Genomic DNA, 19,758 nt, shown 5'->3' on the forward strand with positions numbered 1-19,758 from the left:
GGAGAGGGGAACGACAGAATGAGATGGCTGGATGGCATCACCAACTTGATGGAGGTGAGTTTGAGTGAACTCCGGGAGTTGGTGATGGACAGGGAGGCCTGGCGTGCTGCGATTCATGGGGTCGCAAAGAGTCGGACACGACTGAGCGACTGAACTGAATTGAACTGAACTGAATAGTCAAAATTAGGTGGGGCTATTGGGCTACTTTTATTTGTTAAAAAATTCCAGGGACTACATTATACTTCTGGTATGGCCAGGCATACATAAATTTCTTGCCAAAATAGATATAAAGAATTTCAGAGTTACAGCAGAGTCACATAATGAATGAAAATTTTATAATTCAGAAATATCGATTTTGAATTATATATAATACTCTGTAAGAGATTAACCTATCTGAAAATTAAACAGGATTTAGCGAATCAAAGGGAAGAGACTTGGGATTATCAGAACCTAGGAAATTAGTGTAGCTGTCCCGTGTATACACTTCTGAGGAGGAGACACTACCTGGATGATGCCAGTATCTTCAAGGGGCCCACTGAACTGGGTGTTGGGTATGCTGAAAAAAACTAGAACCTAAAGCAAACTGTCCCTTCTGGGACAAAGCTGATGGCAAGATGAAAAAAATCCCTCCCCCCACCCCCCCATTCTACCTTAAGAAACATCCTTCTAGAATCCCCTGTTGACAGGACCTATAAGGAAGCCAGCTGGGACTTGTATTAATTTTCATCACAGACTTTAGGAGGTGAACTTGGAGCTGAGAAACAGTGGGTAGTTAACCAGCACTTTCCCCATCTAAGTTACAGTCCTCCGCCTCTGTTGCAATTCCTGTTCCCCTTTGTTTTATAAATTAGTATAGCTTGCTCAGTTCCTTCCTTTCCTCATAGAATACGGACTCCACAAGGTCAGTGTTCTCATTACTGTTGTGTAACAGACTTCTCTAAAGCTTAGTGGCTTAAAACAACCACCATTTTATTAGGCTCCCAGAATCTATGGGTTAGGAATTTGGACAGGATACTTTAGGAATTTCTTGTCTCTGCTCCATGGTGTCCAGACACCATTTGGGAAGGTTTGGAGATGAGGGTAGCTTGACATATGGGCGCTCGAACTACCTTCAGGCTTCTTCACTCACATGTCTGATGCCTGATTTGCCATGATTTGAAGACTTGAACTGCCAGTGTGAGTGCTGCCCATCATCTTTCTAAATGTCCTGGCTTCCTCAAAACCTGGCGGTCTCGTAGTGAACAGAATTCAAAGGCTCAAATGTGAGTCTTTCAGCTACCTAAAGTAACCCAGACTTGGGGTTCACATATCATTACTTCCATATTCTATTGATTCAGGAAGTCATAAGCTCACCTAGATTCAAATAGAAGAGAATATAGTCACTACTTCTTGATGGGGAAGTGGCAGGATCACAGTACAGATCATGAGACACGGTAGGTATTTTGCTCCTAACTTTGGAGAACACAGTCTGGCACAGATTCTTCTCTCCTTCCTTCCTACCCTGTTAGAAATTTGACACCGAGGAACACTGCCTGGGCTGAAGTTGATCAACACATTTTAAAAATAGTTCAAAAGATAGGAACATTTTTGTATTGTCAAAAATACTTTCCACAAAAATTCTTTCCTGTTTCTTATGTTTTAAAATTATTTGGGGGGAAAATCTATAATTTTTTGCATATGGCATAATATTCAAAAGATACAAAAAGTCTATAGAGTAGAGAAATGTCTCCTTTGGCTTTTGTCCCTCAGCCAGCAAGTTCTGCTTCCCAGAGACAAGCACTGTGACCAATTTCTTAAGTTTATCTTTCAGGAGAATTAGTGCAGATATTAGTAGTAGTATGCGCATATGTATTTATATGTATATATACACCATGGGTTTGAGTGAACTCCGGGAGTTGGTGACGCACAGGGAGGCCTGGCGTGCTGTGATTCATGAGGCCGCAAAGAGTTGGACACGACTGAGCGACTGAACTGAACTGATACAGATACAAACATACATATAAATTTATTACACAGATGTACGCGTATTGGATATACTGTTTTCTGCATCTTGAATTTTCACTTGATGATATATTTTGGTGACCTTAGCTTCTATATCACTGAATTTTGAGAGTAGATTTAACCTTCTTTCTTATTTATTCTGAGTTTATATTGTCCAGTGGGAAAATTTTTGTTTCTCCTTTTCCAGTTAAAGATATTAAGGCCGAACCTCAGCCACTTTCGCCAGCCTCCTCAAGTTGCTCAGTCTCATCTCCTCAATCAGTGGACTCTTCCGCATCAACTCAGCATGTTCCTGTAAGTAACCAGTCTTTTACAGTGATTTTGGTGATAGTGGAATCTGGGGAGGATGTATATGGGGAAGGACGTTAACTTTTATTAAGTGCTAATATAAATTTGGGCTTCCCTGGTGGCTCAGAGGTTAAAGCGTCTGCCTCCAATGCGGGAGACCCAGGTTCGATCCCTGGGTCGGGAAGATCCCCTGGAGAAGGAAATGGTAACCCACTCCAGTATTCTTGCCTGGAAAATCCCATGGACAGAGAAGCCTGGTAGGCTACAGTCCACGGGGTCGCAAAGAGTCGGACACGACTGAGCGACTGAACGGAATATAAATTTCATCTCTTTTAATCCTGAGGAAGGGCCTTGAGGGAGTTAGAAAGTTGTTCGTCGCTTTGATTTTGCCATCCTTCCCTTGTGTTCTTGTCTTTATCGTTTCCTTGTTTCATTTGCTTCATTGTGCTTTACCAGTGTCCAGTGTTTTTTTGCTTATTGAGCTTACTGTCTTTTCTCCGTGCTGCACTCTTTCCTCCCTATTAGGATGTATGTTCTTTGAGGACATGGTCTGTTTGTGTGACTCCTTAGCCATAAAACCTAGAAAGGTGTCCTTAGTTCAGGAATGCCTAGCACTATCTTTTGAATGAGTTAGTAAGGTTTTTTTAACAAAACTTTAAAAATGCTTCTGCTCTTCATCTAGGAAAAAACCCTTGAGGGCAGGAAAAGAAAATACCGAGGGACTTAGGCATTTTTTGGAATGGAGAAAGGAAAAAAATACAAAAAGAAAAATTTAAATTAATGTTTCAGTACATTATATCTGATGTAAATTGAGGTATCTTCATTCTGGCATGATTTAAATATAGTCAGTTACTAAATCCTGGTGATTTTATCTGCTTAGTATCTCTAGGATTCATCTTCTCCACCCTGCCAGACTGTCATCACCTCTTCTGTATTTAGGCAATAGAATTTTGACTGGTCTCTCTGCCTCCTAATTCCTCAGACCTTTCTTAGCAGAGGAATCTTCAAAAAGAAATCTTTAAAAATCACAGGTTTGATTGTGTCAGTTTTTTGCTTAAAACCTTCCCAACTGTTACAAGGACAAAATTCAGATTGCTAGTGTATGAGGCCCTCCATTATCTGGCCCCTGCTTACCTTTCAGTCCTGTTTCTCACTGTGCCTCCTGTTCCTACCTTCTTATTCCTCTTAGCTTTAACTCCAAGAGCTCCTGTGTGCGCCAGTCTTTCAACAGCTGTGCCAGGAGCTGTGCGAAACACCACCAGTGAACACGAGCAGTGAGACCTCTGCTTCCACCATTTTAGACTTTTGCACATGCTCTTCCTTCTAGCTGAAATAGCCTTTTTCCCCCCTTCCCTTGGAAGAAGGTAGCATGTTACATCCCTGTTCTTCACTTTGTTTATTTAACTTAGTGGTATATATCCTGGAGGTAACTGCAGTTTCAGGTTGTAGATTCTTTCCCATTCCTTTTTATGGCTTTACAGTGTTCTGTTGTGTGGTTATATCATACTTTATTCAGTGATTTCTGTATTCATGGACATATGTGTTGTTTTCAGTCTTTTCTGAACCCAAACAATGTTGTAATAAATAACTGTATACATAAGACACTTCATATTTTTGCCAGGATATCTTGGGGATATACTCCTAAAGAGAGACTGCTGAGATCAAGGTGATTTTTAATGTTACTGTTTATTGCTGAATTTCCCTCCAACGGTTGTACAGTTGTGTATTCTGACCATGGAGTGTGTAAGAGGGCCAGTTTTCCCTTTTTTGCTACATAGCGTTAGCATGTTTTATTTTCTATTCTTTTATTATAAGTATGGTTGGACATCGTTTGGTATATTTCATATGTATAATGCCTATTTGCATTTCTTTTTATGAATTGTCAAATTTTTATCCATTTTTCTATTGGATTGTATTGGTCTTTTTCCCTTCAATTTTTAAAGTGTTTTATTACATATTAGAATTATTAGTGCTTAGGTTGTGAAATAAGTTACAAGTGTTTTCTTCTCTAATTTGTCAATTTCTTTAAGCTTTATTTCTGGAGTTTACTTTCTCTAGGGATACTTTTCTCCATAGCTGAATGACCAATCTTTTATTGCTTTTGTTGTTACTCAAAGGAGGGTTTTAACTGCTCAGAAGTTATAATATTTTTATTCTTGTCTTCTTGCATGTCTGTGTATATATACAGATAGATGTGTGTGTTATCTGGACACACAGACAGATGAGAGAGAGAGAGTTTGGAAAAACCTCAAACTTACAGAAATGTTATGAGTACCTTACAAAACTTTTTTCCCCTGAATCATTTGAGAGTAAGTTGCCAACCTGATGCCTTGTCACCCCCAGATACTCCAATGTCTACTTCCTACAAGTAAGGATATGTCTTCTAGTCATAACATAGATATTAAAATCAGGAAATAAATATTTCTACCTTACTGTCATCTGATCTTCAACTCTCATTTAGATTATGCCAGTTGTTCTAGAGGTATCCTGTAGAGAGCAAAAGGAGCTAGTTTAGAATCATACATTGCATTTGGTTGTCCTGTCTCTTTAATCTCCTTCAGTTGGAATAGTTCATTCTTGCTTGACTTTCATGATTTGTCACTTTTGGATATTAAAGACTAGTTATTTTATAGAATGTCCCTTGGTTGGGTTTGTCTGATGTTTCTTCAGGGTGAGATTCAGATTTTGTGGCAGGAATATCACACAAGTGATGCTGTGTCTGTCTCATTTACTTTTGATGCTATTGCATACTGTTTTCATTTGTCCTGTTACTGATGAGGTTTATTTTTTTCATTTGATTAAGGTGGTATCTTCCAGGCTAATCTACTGTGAAGTTACCCATCTCCCTTTGCCATAAATAGGTATTTTATGAGAAGGTACTTTAAAACTATGTAAAAATATCCTGTTTCTCATCAGACTTTAAATTTATTCATTTCTTTGTTTATATCAGTATGGACTCATGGTTTCCTAGTTTATTCAACAGATTCAGTTCAGTTCAGTCACTCAGTCGTGTCCGACTCTGCGACCCCATGAACCGCAGCACGCCAGGCCTCCCTGTCCATCACCAACTCCCAGAGTCCACCCAAACCTATGTCCATTGAGTCGGTGATGCCTTCCAACCATCTTATCCTCTGTTGTCGCCTTCTGTTTCTGCCCTCAATCTTTTCCAGCATCAGGGTCTTTTCCAGTGAGTCAGCTCTTCGTATCAGGTGGCCAAAGTATTGCAGTTTCAGCTTTAGCATCAGTCCTTCCAATGAATACCCAGGACTGATCTCCTTTAGAATGTACTGGTTGGATCTCCTTGCAGTCCAGGGGACTCTCAAGAGTCTTCTCCAACACTACAGTTCAAAAGCATCAGTTTTTCTGTGCTCAGCCTTCCTTATAGTCGAGCTCTCACATCCGTACATGATCACTGGAAAAACTATAGGCTTGACTAGACGGACCTTGGTTGGCAAAGTAATGTCTCTGCTTTTTAATATGCTGTCTAGGTTGGTCAAAACTTTCCTTCCAAGTAGTAAGCGTCTTTTAATTTCATGGCTGCAGTCACCATCTGCAGTGATTTTGGAGCCAAAGAAATAAAATCAGCCACTGTTTCCACTGTTTCCCCATCTATTTGCCATGAAGTGATGGGACCAGATGCCATGATCTTTGTTTTCTGAATGTTGAGCTTCAAGCCAACCTTTTCACTCTCCTCTTTCACTTTCATCAAGAGGCTTTTGAGTTCCTCTTCACTTTCTGCCATAAGGGAGGTATCATCTGCATATCTGAGGTTATTGATATTTCTCCTGGCAATCTTGATTCCAGCTTGTGCTTCCTCCAGCCCAGCGTTCCCCATGACGTACTCTGCATATAAGTTAAATAAGCAAGGTGACAATATACAACCTTGACGTACTTCTTTTCCTATTTGGAACCAGTCTGTTGTTCCATGTCCAGTTCTGACTGTTGCTTCCTGACCTGCATACGGGTTTTTCAAGAGGCAGGTCAGGTGGTCTGGTAATCCAGTCTCTTTCAGAATTTTCCAGTTTATTGTGATCCACACAGTCAAAGGCTTTGGCATAGTCAATAGATTATAGTTCATTATTTTATTTGTTCTGATTTTTATGTTGTCCTGGATTTTGCCAGTGCTGGTCCCTTCACACTGACTCCTGTGTTCTAGACTTTGACACCCTACCTCAGGCTGATGCAATATGGATACAATCATTACCCTACTCTGACTCCCTGGGCTTGGCTGCCTGCGCCTACTTCCTCCCTTTGGACTCTGACGCTCCCACAGGCTGCCTCTCTGCGTCCATGCTTGTCTTGCACTGCCCCATCTAGTGGCTTTAGGATCGCATTATTCAGGAAGTAATAGTTTCTAAGTGACTTGTTAATTTTCATATGTCTGATCCATTTGGAGTTATCCCGGTTTATAATGTAAGATACAAATCCAAGTTTTTTGTTTTCCTCCATGACTGTCAGAAGGACTATTCCAGTACCATTTATTAAAGTTCATTTTTTTTCTCACTGATTTCAGTTTTGTTTATGTGTTTTAAACTTATGTAAATGGTATTATATCAGATCTCTTTATTTCTTACTGTTAAAAATTAGCACAGTGTTTTTAAGATCAGTTCATATTGCTCTGTCTGCATCAGTTTGTTGAATGTAACTGCATAACACTTCACCTGCATCGCAATGAACATTGTGAAAGATGTCCCCTTGTAGGCCTAAGAGTTGACCTTAAGACAAATCTAGTTTTAATTTTCACTGTATAAATGAACCAGTTATTCCAGTTGTATTGCCTTTGTGATCATCTTGTTAAAGATTATTATATGTTTCTCTGTTACTAAGGTTTTCTTTTTTGTCTCTCAGTTAAGCTTTATCATTTGCTTCATATAGATCTTGTACATTCTTTAGAAAATTAATTCCTTGGTATATTGTAATTGCTATTATTATTATGAATGAACTATTTTTATTATATTTTATAAGTGATTATTAGTACATTTTTTTTCCCCACTCCCCACCACCACCACCCCCCTGACCACCCCCGCCGCCCCCCCACCACCAAAAACAAGAGCAACAGCAACACTCCCCACACCACCCAGCAGCTCAGATATAAGAACAAAGAGACAGACCTAGACTCAGGCTTTCCCTTCTTCTGTCTTGGCAATGGCCTTCCAGGTCGCAGGACGCCATGAGCACCGGGCACAGGGAGAAGGTCAGACGGAAGTGTCCCTCCTCTGAGTGTCCGTGGTCAAACAGAGACCATTAGTACATTTTTATAGTGAAATTTTTTTGTTGGTTCTTAAATGTGTTCTAAGTAGACAGCATATCATCTTGCAAAACAAAGGCACTTCTGTCTCTTCTATTTTAATATTTGTTCCTTTTATTTTAGTTTCTGCTATAATTATGTTTTCTAGAATTACAGAAAAAGCAATTATTTCTTTCTGGTCCCAACTTTAATGGCAAAGTATTTGTATTTTACCATTAAGTATGACTTTGGCTATCTAATTACGCCTAGCTTTTTTTTTTTTTAAATGTTAAATCATCCTTCCAGTTCTTATTTTCTAGGACTTTTATGAAGAATCTTTGCAGAGGTTTATTTAATGCCTAAACAATGGTCCGTCTAGTCAAGGCTATGGTTTTTCCAGTGGTTGGTCATGTATGGATGTGAGAGTTGGACTATAAAGATAGCTGACCACCGAAGAATTGATGCTTTTGAACTGTGGTGTTGGAGAACACTCTTAAGAGTCCCTTGGACTGCAAGGAGATCCAACCAGGCCATTCTAAAGGAGATCAGTCCTGGGTGTTCATTTTAAGGACAAACGCTAAAGCTGAAACTCCAATACTTTGGCCACCTCATGTGAAGAATTGACTCATTGGAAAAGACCCTGATGCTGGGAGGGATTGGGGGCAGGAGGAGAAGGGGACGACACAGAATGAGATGGCTGGATGGCATCACCGACTCGATGCATATGAGTTTGGGGGAACTCTGGGAGTTGGTGATGGACAGGGAGGCCTGGCGTGCTGTGATTCATGGGGTCGCAAAGAGTCGGACACGACTGAGCAACTGAACTGAACTGAACTGAACTGAAGCATCTAAGGCCATAAAGATAATCATTTCCTCCTATATTTCTCTTACTGTTCCCCCTCCCCCCCAGTGTATTATTCTATACTCTGTAAGGTTCATGCAGTCCTGGGTTTGGGCTACATGATGATAGGTGTTAGGAATGGATGAAACAGTTCTCATCCTCACCAGTATGACTGAGAGTGACCATTTCTGCCATATGCTCTTTCAGGTTATTTTAACTTTTTGTATCTGATGATTATGATTAAAAAAAAGACTTTCTTTTAAATTTGCCTTTGGCTACCATTTGCATTTCCTTTTTGGTGAAATGATGACTCCAGTTCTTTGTTCATTTTAGGCAAATATTTTCTCTTAATAAATATCTTTTAACTTTGTTTGTGGCCTATTTTTTATTATAAAATAATTATTATTCAAATCTGTTTTTTCTTCCTTTATGGCTTCTGGATTTTTGACTTAAGGGGGCCTACATCATGCTAAGAGCAAACAAGTATTCTTTTAACTCTTCTTTCAGTGATCTTGTAGATTCTTTTGACGATGATATGATGTATGTATGTATATGTATATGCCTATTTATTTATTATACATCTTTCTCTCTTGGAATTGAAATGCTACTTTATCCTATGTTCAGTTTCTTTATTTTAGCAAAATGAGAAAGATCCACTAAATATTGAATTTTGGAAAATACTAATATTTGTATATCTCTGCATTATTAGTTTACCCATTAAATAAAATAGCCTTGCTCCTTTCAGGATTTTTCTTTCAAACATTAGGGACAAAGGTAGTGTTAATAAATAGAAAAAGATGAAAATAGTAAGAATTATTTGCTTTTGAAATTCCTGTAAGTCTGAATAAGAGATGGTGGGGAAAAGATATTAGCATTTTAACTGTAATTCTATAATTATACTAAATTATCATATAGTATCTATATGATACTAAATTATACTAAATTGTATGGCTAGGAATCAAGTAAAATATAAAGTTTGTGGGAGAAAATGTAGAAGCAGATCGAATCAGTGATCGTATCTTTAATATAAGAGGGTGAAATAGACGTACTTCGTTTTTAGTTATTTTTACTTTAGTATTGATGGATAGTGTTGATTTATCCATTGTCTCTTAGTGCTTACTGTATAGATATAGTTGTAATATATCACACCTTTGACTTGAAACTGTCTTGAAGTGTTTCTGTTTATACATGGATCTTGCATTTCTAAGCCGTTTTCTGAAGGATAATATTCTTCTGCATGAATTTATTTGCATTTTATTTTACTGCAGGAGGAGTTGGATTTGTCTTCTACTTCTCAGATGTCTCCTCTTTCCTTATATGGTGAAAGCTCTAATAACCCCTCCTCAGCAGAGCCACTGAAGGAAGACAAGCCCATCGTTGGTCCTAAGAGCAAAACTGGTATTACTGCATCTCCTCACTTCTGTTCTTTCTATGGTAGACTGAGAGTGAGCTCCATATGGTGAGAGAAACTGTTGGACTAAGTGTATGTTTATTAAGCTAGCTTGCTGGTTTTAAACTAGCGGGCCTATGTCCTTTGTTGTGGACGTTAATGTGAAGAGGAAGGGGAACAATGATCTTTGGTTGGCTCTGTTTTTATAGGTGAACAATGCTCTAAAAATAGATTTAGGGCCCCATCATCTTCAGGAGAAATTTCAAAGTTTCACCTGAAGAAGTTGAACGTGAGGCCCATTTGCCAGTGACGTTTGTTAACCTCATTCACCTCAATGCTTTATTCAGTGATTTTAGCTGTTTTTCTCTACTGGTTCCTGTGTCCCCTTCACAAAGCTGTAGCTTGGTCAGAAAGGAAGACCTCAGATTGAGGTCTTTTCTTCAGTCCACTAAGATAAAATTCTGTTCTTCAGTACATTAAGCTATGCTTCAACTTCAGTTAAGGGTCGTCAGAGGTTAAGGTAATGTGTAGGGAAAGGTGTGTAATAGAATCTGCTTTCTAGGATTTGCTTAATTGCACTTAAGTTATTTGTGGTTTGTTTGGTTTTTCTCCAGAAAATGGACTGACTACAAAGAAAAAAATTCAAATAAATTCGAAACCTTCAATTCAGCCCAAGCCTTTATTACTTCCAGCAGCACCCAAGACTCAAACAAACCCCAGCGTTCCCGCAAAAACCATCATTATTCAGACACTACCAACACTTATGCCATTGGCAAAGCAGCAACCAATTATCAGTATACATCCTGCACCCACTAAAGGTACCTGAATGGAATTTGACGCTCTGTGTGTTTAATTGGAGGACACTGAGGCATGTGTCATATGATTTGTTTTAATTCAGGTTATAATTTCTGAGCGCATGCTGGGCGTGTGTGCCAGCAATTGTCGTTGGCTCTGAGGAGGTTACAGAGATGGTTAGTATGTGGTTCCTGTCCTAGCAAGGGAGGTAGCTATCCAGATCAATTATATCTGATACTTCTTTTTTCTCACAGTTTTAGTGAAAACACCGGTCTCTAAGGCTTGTGATTTTGTAGCAAAGAAGAAAATCTGGGAAACTTTCTTGATGCTATTGTATTCTGAGATTTTTGTGTCTATGAATTTTTTTTGTTTTTAAGGAGAGGTTAGTATTTAAATAGGATGGTCCACTTCAGGTCTAACAGGTGTGTTTTGACAATTGAACGAGACTCTTAAATCTCCGAGTAGTGGGAAGCATTGTTTAATAAACATGAGCTTGTACAGGGCATTAAATACCTGAACCTCTGACTTCAAGCCATTAAGAATGTGTGTTTCTATATTTCGTCCACTAGATGGCCTCATATAGTTGATTCTATAAGAAGTTGAGGTCTGTATTGAAAGAAGTTCAAGTCTGAGGATTTGGTACTGTTCACATATAGGAATATGTATATAGTTGTCACATGTATGACCAGCCTAGACAGCATATTAAAAAGCAGAGACATTCCTTTGCCGAAAAGGTCTATCTAGTCAAAGCTATGGTTTTTCCAGTAGTCATGTATGGATGTGAGAGTTGGACCATAAAGAAAGCTGAGCACCAAAGAATTGATGCTTTTGAACTGTGGGGTTAGAGAAGACTCTTGAGAGTTCCTTCCCTTGGACTGCAAGGAGATCCAACCAGTCTATCCTAAAGAAAATCAGTCCTGAATATTCATTGGAAGGACTCATGCTGAAGCTGAAGTTCCAATACTTTGGCCACCTGATGAGAAGAACTGACTTGTTGGAAAAGACCCGGACACCGGGAAAGATTGAAGGCAGGAGGAGAAGGGGTCGACAGAGGATGAGATGGTTGGATGGCATCACCGACTTGATGGACATGAGTTTGAGCAAGCTCTGGGAGTTGGTGATGGACAGGGAGGCCTGGCGTGCTATAGTCCATGGGGTCGCAGAGAGTCAGACAAATGACTGAGTGACTGAACTGACTGAACATACAGGATTCACTTGCGCCCAGATCTCTCTTAGGAAGATTGTTCATCATTGTGCTTATACTGATACGTGTATACATGACTAAAGTGAAACTTGTGCAGCATTGTTTCCTTGGATTTATCTTACTGGCACCAAGTAAGACTAGGTATCAATGGGATATTGCTTATAAATAAATACCAATGTTACATTTATAACTGTATTTTCAGTTATAGATTTTTAGCTCATTTCTTTGAAGCATGGTTTTAATGAGGGCAAGGTCATAAATTTGATTTCCAGGTACTCTGTTAACTTTGCTCTATTCCATGTTCATAGATAGTATGGCATTGATAAAAAGAAATAGGTGAAGGACTGGATGGTTCCGTGAAAATTCACCAATCCCTTCCAGAAAACCCCAGCCGAACAAACCTGAAATACCTGCCCTCTAAGGATAGCGTAAAAATACGGCCTTTTTCATATGAAAAATAGCAGTCCTGTCTAATGGGTATTCTTATGACCTGTGAATGGATATCATGAACTCCTTGAAATAAAATGCAAGATTTAGTGTATATTATTTGTGGATTTTTCTAGGGATAGTCTCCGAAACTTTCATCAGGATCTCAAAAGTGTACATCATCCCAAAGGCTAAGAATTTAAATGTGTGAAGAACTTTATTATAGTTTCCATAAGCTATTAAAACACATGTATAAAAAAGTAAAAGTTTGACATTAATATGATCAGTATGTAAAGCAAGAGGTGTTCCTAAGAATTTGCTTTTGGTAGACCATTGGCTATGTTTGAATGATAGAAGATCTTACCGATAGCAAGAAGAGATACTTCTCTGAGCAGTTTATCAGTTTCAGAGGCCTGAATCATACACTATTCAGAACTTCAATGCCTTCCTGAAAACAGTATTTATTTTGGGGGAGCATATGCTAATACAGGCCTCGTTACTATTTTTATAGTATAATCTGGAGAGGTAATCTTGTAATAACATAACATATTTAAATGTATAACTTCCAGTCTTTATTTGATAATGCGGAGAGAAGAAGAGAAATATAGGAAAGGCATTTTACAGTTAATCGATATAAGTATCAGAAGTAAATATTTGCTATTAAAAAAGAAGTAATTTCTTTTTTTGGCTACACTGTGCAGCGTGCGAGATCTTTGCTCCTCACTCAGGGATCAAACCTTTGCCCCCTGCATTGGAAGTGCAGAGTCTTAACCACTGGACTACCAGGCAAGTCCTGCAAAAAAAGAAGTAATTCTTACAGGATTAAGTTCGAATTGTCTGGCTTGGAATGTGAAACCCATCATGGTTTGTCTCCAGTTTAGTTTTCTAACTTCACCTTACAATAATTACTCTCTTTTCTATAAATCTTTGGTTCAACTAATTTGGCTATTGTCCATTAAATTTTCTTGTTTTTCCTAGTTTCTTGACATGCTGTTCAGTCTGCCTTAAATAACTTCTGCCTGCTTCTACATCTGTGTCCTATACATTTGTTAAGATTCTTATGATAGTGCAGGTGAGAGATGTTGAAACTTGGAATATCAGTGAAGATCCAGAATAGACAGTGGAGATGTTAGAAAGTGTAGAATCACAGGGGTTGGCAGTTAGGTGATGGGAATGGAGGATGGAAAAAGGGAAAGTGTCCTCTCTTGGACTTTTTGGGTAGATAGTGGTTCAAATCATTGAAATGGAGGATAGAGGTAAAATAACTTGTCCTAAGTCGTTCTGTTAATAGAGGCACAGTCAGAACTTGAGCCCAGATGGTCTGGCTCAGAGTCTGTATAATTAATCACTGTGCTCTATTGCCTCAGAAAGAATGCAGACAAGTGGTCCTTGATCTCAAGAATTGACTATCTAATTGGAAAATTATATCAATAGTTAAATAACAGTAACTATGAGAACTGATGAATTAATTATACATGAAATACCCTTATGAAAGTTATTATACTTAAAAGATCAAGTGCCAGATACCATTCTAAGTGCTTAACTGTGTCATCTTATTTAATCCTTACATCAACTCTGTGAGGATAGGTGCTATTATTATCATCTTCGTTTTATAGATGAGAAAATTAACACACAGAGAAATTATTTACTCAGTCACACAGCCGCACCGTTTCAGACAAAGAAGACGTTCAGTGAATGTTTGATACAAAGTTTGAAACCTTTGAAGACAATTGAAAAGGAAGACACCGACTGTCACAGTCAGTGAGTCATCCATAGTCGAAGGTGCCCCGCATTGAAGCCAGCCGTGGTCCATGAAGAGGGGTTTGTGTGCAATGCCAAAGAGAACGTTGAGCATGCTGAAATGGATAAACAGTGTTTTGGTGTGCCCTTTTTAACTGTTCCCACATGAGGAACAGTAGTAACTTATGTTCAGCTGCTAACTATTTAAGCCTTGAAACAGTTCTTTGCCTTGCGTTTTGTGATCTGGTAAGCATCTAGAGAGTCCCTTGGACTGCAAGGAGATCCAACCAGTCCTTCTAAAGGAGATCAATCCTGGGTGTTCATTGGAAGGACTGATGCTAAAGCTGAAACAATACTTTGGCCACCTCATGCGATGAGTTGACTCACTGGAAAAGAGTCTGATGCTGGGAAGGATTGGGGGTGGGAGGAGAAGGGGACGACAGAGAATGAGATGGCTGGATGGCATCACCGACTCGATGGACATGAGTTTGGGTGAACCCCGGGAGTTGGTGGTGGACAGGGAGGCCTGGCGTGCTGCGATTCATGGGGTCGCAAAGAGTCGGACACGACTGAGCGACTGAACTGAACTGAACTGAGCATGTTAGTTAGGTTTAGCAAGCCACCATGAACGCACTGTAATAGAAATTTAGTTGCTTCTCCCCATTTTGTCTTGAACCCACACATGCCAAAACTATTTCGAGGATCTTTGATTTAGATATTAAATAATTTGAGGTTAGTTGGGCACTCTGGGATGAAAGGGCTTGATGAGCATTTTTGAAAAAAAAAAGAGGCGTCAGTGGCCTGGAAGGCCTTGGAGCCGCCTTTGGTGTGAAAACCTTGCCTTGATATTGCTTCATCTCCCTTCCTCCATGCTACAGTTCTCTCAGCAAGGAGATGGTGATAATCAGACCATGAACACTGCAGACTTGGATTATTTTTTGGATCAATTTTAAGAAATATTACAAAGCCATCTGCATGTGTTATCTGCCAGTGCTAAGAGTAGGATTTTTTTTTTAAATGATTTCACTCTTTATGTTTACCACCTCCTCTGATCTTTGGAGTAATCCCCTAAATTCACTGAACATTTTAGTTTTGAGGGGCCTTTTTATCATAATTTTTAAACTCAGAAGATGTGGAACACTGCTTCTGATAATGCTCTTTTCAAAGTATTGCTTTAAATCAGTGGTTCTCAACCTGTAGACTGTGGATCCTGGGGTATGGGTGGTTAGAGTGGCAGTCGCTTTTGACTTTTTTTTCAGGGTATCTGCAAATCCATATTTTCTGTTGACTGGATAAATAATTTGTTTCATATATCTTTGCACTGATTTTTAAAAATTTTGTGGTTATAACTTATGATAATAAATTCCGGATTCATTTCAAATCACTACTAAATTTACTAAACTTTTCTCATCACATATTTTCTCAATCTACAGAAACTGAAAGGACAACTAGGATCATCTTGGGTGACCATGATGTTTTTGATATTAAAGAAGGGTCCTTAAATTCAGGGTGGGAACCTTTGGTCTGAGTTTTACATTCTTGACATACATGAGTATGTCTTTCATGGTACCAGATTAACTGTAATAGATCAGTGTTATTTAAAAAACCTAACATTTGGTGATATGCTATTTATTATTATTATTATTTTTGGTTTTGCAACTTTGCTTGCAGGATCTTATTTCTCTGACCAGGGATTGAATCTATGTCCTTGGAAGTGAAAGTGCAGAGTCCTAACCACTGAACCACCAGAGAATTCTCTATTAATTATTTTTATTTGAATATTTGGCTGGAGCAGATTTGTATCTGCTTATGAGTTATTTCCATATTTTATATGTTTTTATTTCATAAAGTAAATTATTCCAAGGGAAAATTAGAAGATAAGAATACTTAGTGATCATTTATACTAAGTTGTGTATATGATAAATCTGTGAAATTACTTTTAGGTCTTTCTTACTAATTTACTTAGGGATAAAATACTATTAATTCTAGTTTAAGTATGCTTTTCAAGGCCTTTTGAGACAGAAAGACTGATTTTATAGAAGTGATTTTTTTTAAAGCTAAGACATGTTCATAACAAACAGGTGTTTGAAGCATTATTTTGAATTTTAGTTTTCCTTGATCCTTTGAGATACTGAGCTGAATTTTACATGGGTCATGTTACACAGTCTGAAAGCATAGTATTTTTTTTCCTTCAAGAAGAGTATAAATATACAATGGGAAATTTTAATTGCCAGTTACTTTAGTACCTTTATTTTGCTGGATAGGCTCAGGCAGCGGTGGATGTTAGGTGAGGCTTTCAACACCTTATAAAACTGGCCAGATCTGAAAGCAAAAACAGCTGACAAGTAAAAGTTTTACTAGACTAGTGTTGGGAGTTGTCTGAGCCTTCTTTAGGTTATGATACTAATTCTCAGATTAGCATAATTTTAAAATAAAGTAAAATGTGAAGATTAAGAAAAGACTTGTAGACTATTTTGATGGGTAGGGGAGTCAACATTATCTTCAGATTATGTTAAATTACAGATCTATGTTTCCCGTGTTAGCTAAGAATTTATCTCAAGTGGTTTTAACATTTTTGATATTTGTAGACTCAGGTTCTTCCAAGTATTGACTTACTGAATCTCTGTCATATATTTTTGGTGTTGTATGTATTTCTAAATCTCACTCACTTAAAATATATGATTCTGTGCTCAGTATAAAAGGTTTGTTCTTTGTAATATGATAAATACTTCTAGCACTCAGAAGTTTCAGAGGTTAATACTTAGGGAAATCTATGTATAACTTAGTAGATTTAGTATTTGTTAGCTGAAAAAAAGTGTGGAAATACACTGTTAATCATAACTTCAAAGAGAATGAATTTAAAACATATTTTAAATTCATGAAACACACAACAGGGAAAGTCAGCAGGAATGTGTGCTGCTCTTGATTGTGGTTTAGTTGGTGCTTCCAAATCGTCTCATGTGGTTTTACCTATTGGATCTGCAGAAGAGACCTAAATGCTACGCAGTTTGCCGCCGCCGCGGCCATGCAGCCTCTGACTCCTTTTCTCGTTTCTGTACTGCAGGTCAGACCGTGGTGCTCTCTCAGCCTACCGTGGTTCAGCTCCAGGCACCTGGAGTTCTGCCCTCTCCTCAACCAGTCCTTGCTGTTGCTGGGGGAACCACACAGCTACCTAATCACGTGGTGAATGTGGTACCAGCCCCTGTGGCAAACAGCCCAGCCAATGGGAAACTTTCTGTGACTAAACCTGTCCTACAAAGTACGATGAAAAATGTGGGTTCTGATGTAAGTTTTGAAGTTGAGTGCTTTTTTTAAATGCCTCATTTTTTAAATGAGAACAAAAAAAGACAATATTTTTGTTTTTTAAAGTTTGTTATATTGTGTCAAATGTGCTGAAATTACACATCCAGTCTCTGGTGGAAAATTAGAGTAAGGCTTATTTTGTTAGAATCTAAGTGAAAAGGTTTTAAAAAGTCCAAAGTAGTTTGACTAAGAGAGGTAGGTATGCGTACCTTCCACTTCTTTAATTCCTTCTTTTGAACCTTTTCATCACAGTACTTCAGACTGTCACTCCCAACTCAATCATAAAATACTAGTATTTTACAGGATTCTTTCACGTTTCCTGATTGAAATGTTTTTGGCAACGCCCCAGATAAGTTTGTAGACTTCTTTTTGGTCAGAGTTTATATTTAGCTTCTCTCTTAACTTACTGAAGAGTTTTCACCACTGCGTGACGATGACTTGCTACTCTTAGGAATTCTGTTTCTTAATGATTATTTAGTTTTTTCCCATCTTTGCAAACCTTCAGATTTTCTGTTATAGGGACTTTTTGTAATTTATAAATCACAGAAAGTTTCCTAAGATCTGTCACAGCCTAAAACCAGTTATAGTACTTGCCAGCTAACTCATACTTTCTTTAAAAGTGATATAAAATACCTTATGTTATGTGTTGAACAGTAATTGAACATTATGAGCCTGAAGTTCAATGAAAGTTAAAATCAAGTAATTAGTCTGAAAGTGGATTCTCTAAAATCATGACTGGGAAAGCAAAACAAACCTTATATCTTTTTTAAAAATAAAAGTGGATATTACCTTTTCTTTAGGTATTGCAAAGTATTTTTAAAATCCTGTGAGTTATGTAGCATTGTATATCATACTATTGACAGATCTGTCTACTAGAATTTATTAACTAGCATTTCCGTAGCCATTTCGTTGTAGAATTGCTCTACTGTTGCAGAAACACAGCCAAGTAATCTCCATTGGCAATACTGGAAAGTCCCATAACAAAGGAATATATACTGGAGTAGAACATCGAAATTCTGCAGTAATTCCCACAGTTTATGTAGGTATTGAAAGCAGTGTGTGCCAAGACATGAAGGAGGAACAGTAGTGTTGTATGAGAATGGACATGGTACAGGATTGCACTCGACTGTCACGTTAGTTTGAGTACTGGAAAAGGGAAGCACACAGTGCTGTGGCGTATAGACACTGACGCGTAGTATGTGTTTCAGCTGAAGATGAAACGATGTGAAGCTGAGGTTTGCTTTAAAATACTCTATGTGGAGGTGATCAGCACAGAACAGAGGAAACATGATTAGCAAAAAAATGCTGCTGCTCACTGAGGGTGGGTGTGTAGTCTTTCTTTCCTTTTGGGGTTTGAGAAGTTTTCTACAATAAGTAAGTGAACAATGATAACAAAAATCTAAAAAATATTTCATGATATTTTCAACTAAAAAATCATACATCTAGCTTTTCAGTTAAAAAGTTTTTCACAGGATAATGATGTTCACAGGGAAATTCTATTTCATTTCTGGTGATTGGTCTGTTCAAACTGTTTCTTCTTGACTAAGTTTTGGCAGGCTGTATGTTTCTAGAAACCTGTGTGCTTCTAGGTGGTCCAGTTTGTTGGCATATAACTCTTCATAGTATCCTTTTATGATTTTTTGTGTTTCTGTGGTATCAGTTGTTATTTCTCCTCTTTCATTTCTTATTTTGTTTATCTGGGTTCTTTTTTGTTTTCTTCTAGGTGAGTGTGGTTAGAGGCTTGTTGATTTTATCTTTTCAGAAGACCAGCTCTTGTTTTATTGATCTTTCCTGTTGTTTTTGGATCTTCATTTTATTTATTTCCTCTCTGATTTTATTATCTCCTTCATTTTGCTGACTTTGGGTTTTGTCTGTTCTTTTTTTCCTGATTCTTTTAGGTGTCAGGTTAGGTTATTTGAGATTTTTCTTGCTTCTTGAGGAAGGCCTGTATGGCTATGAACTTCCCTTTTAGAACTGTTTTTGCTGCATCCCATAGATTTTAGAAAGCTGTGTTTTCATTTTCGCTTGTCTTGAGGTATTTTCTGGTTTCCTCTTTGGTTTCATTGTTGACCCATTGTTTGTTTAGTGGCTTGTTGTTTAGTCTCCATGTGTTCATTCTTTTCCCGTTTTTCTTACTGTGGTTGATTTCTAGTTTCATACTGTTGTGATCAGAAAAGATGCTTAAAACAATTTCTATTCTGAACAAAGTTTTGAAAATGATCGCTTAAAATTTTCTTTTAATACTTTTTAAATTGTGAATTTGAATGTTTTTTCTATAATACTCACAAATAAAACTTGCAATAGAAAACAGTCAAAGTTGTCTATAGGTAATTTGTTTAGACATTAAAAATATGCATTTTGAAATATTTTAAACAGGAGAAAGGTAATGGCTAATTAGAAATTTTAAGAATATTGATGTATATGACATCTCTGTATTTTTTGATTGCCAATCATACCGCAGTGAGCAGCAGCATCTTTTTGCTGATCGTGTTTCCTCTGTTCTGTGTCATCACCTCCACATAGAGGATTGTAAAGCAGACCTC

The 19,758-nt window shown here is 37.9% G+C and overlaps 1 protein-coding gene across 2 annotated transcripts in view; it reads left to right on the plus strand.

Annotated features, from left to right (window-relative positions):
• The window catches only part of ATF6 (activating transcription factor 6), a 250,627-nt gene that overhangs the window by 17,519 nt on the left and 213,350 nt on the right, over positions 1-19,758 (plus strand). For both annotated transcript variants that reach the window (XM_055401458.2, XM_088835977.1), the window contains exons 4-7: positions 2,189-2,295; positions 9,626-9,755; positions 10,362-10,565; positions 16,977-17,197. In XM_055401458.2, coding sequence (XP_055257433.2) covers positions 2,189-2,295; positions 9,626-9,755; positions 10,362-10,565; positions 16,977-17,197 — 662 coding nt within the window. The remainder of the gene's footprint in view (positions 1-2,188; positions 2,296-9,625; positions 9,756-10,361; positions 10,566-16,976; positions 17,198-19,758) is intronic.

Source organism: Moschus berezovskii, chromosome 4 (genome assembly GCF_049115385.1).
Source record: "Moschus berezovskii isolate FMDL1 chromosome 4, NW_MosBer_1.0, whole genome shotgun sequence".
Lineage (NCBI taxonomy): Eukaryota > Metazoa > Chordata > Mammalia > Artiodactyla > Moschidae > Moschus > Moschus berezovskii.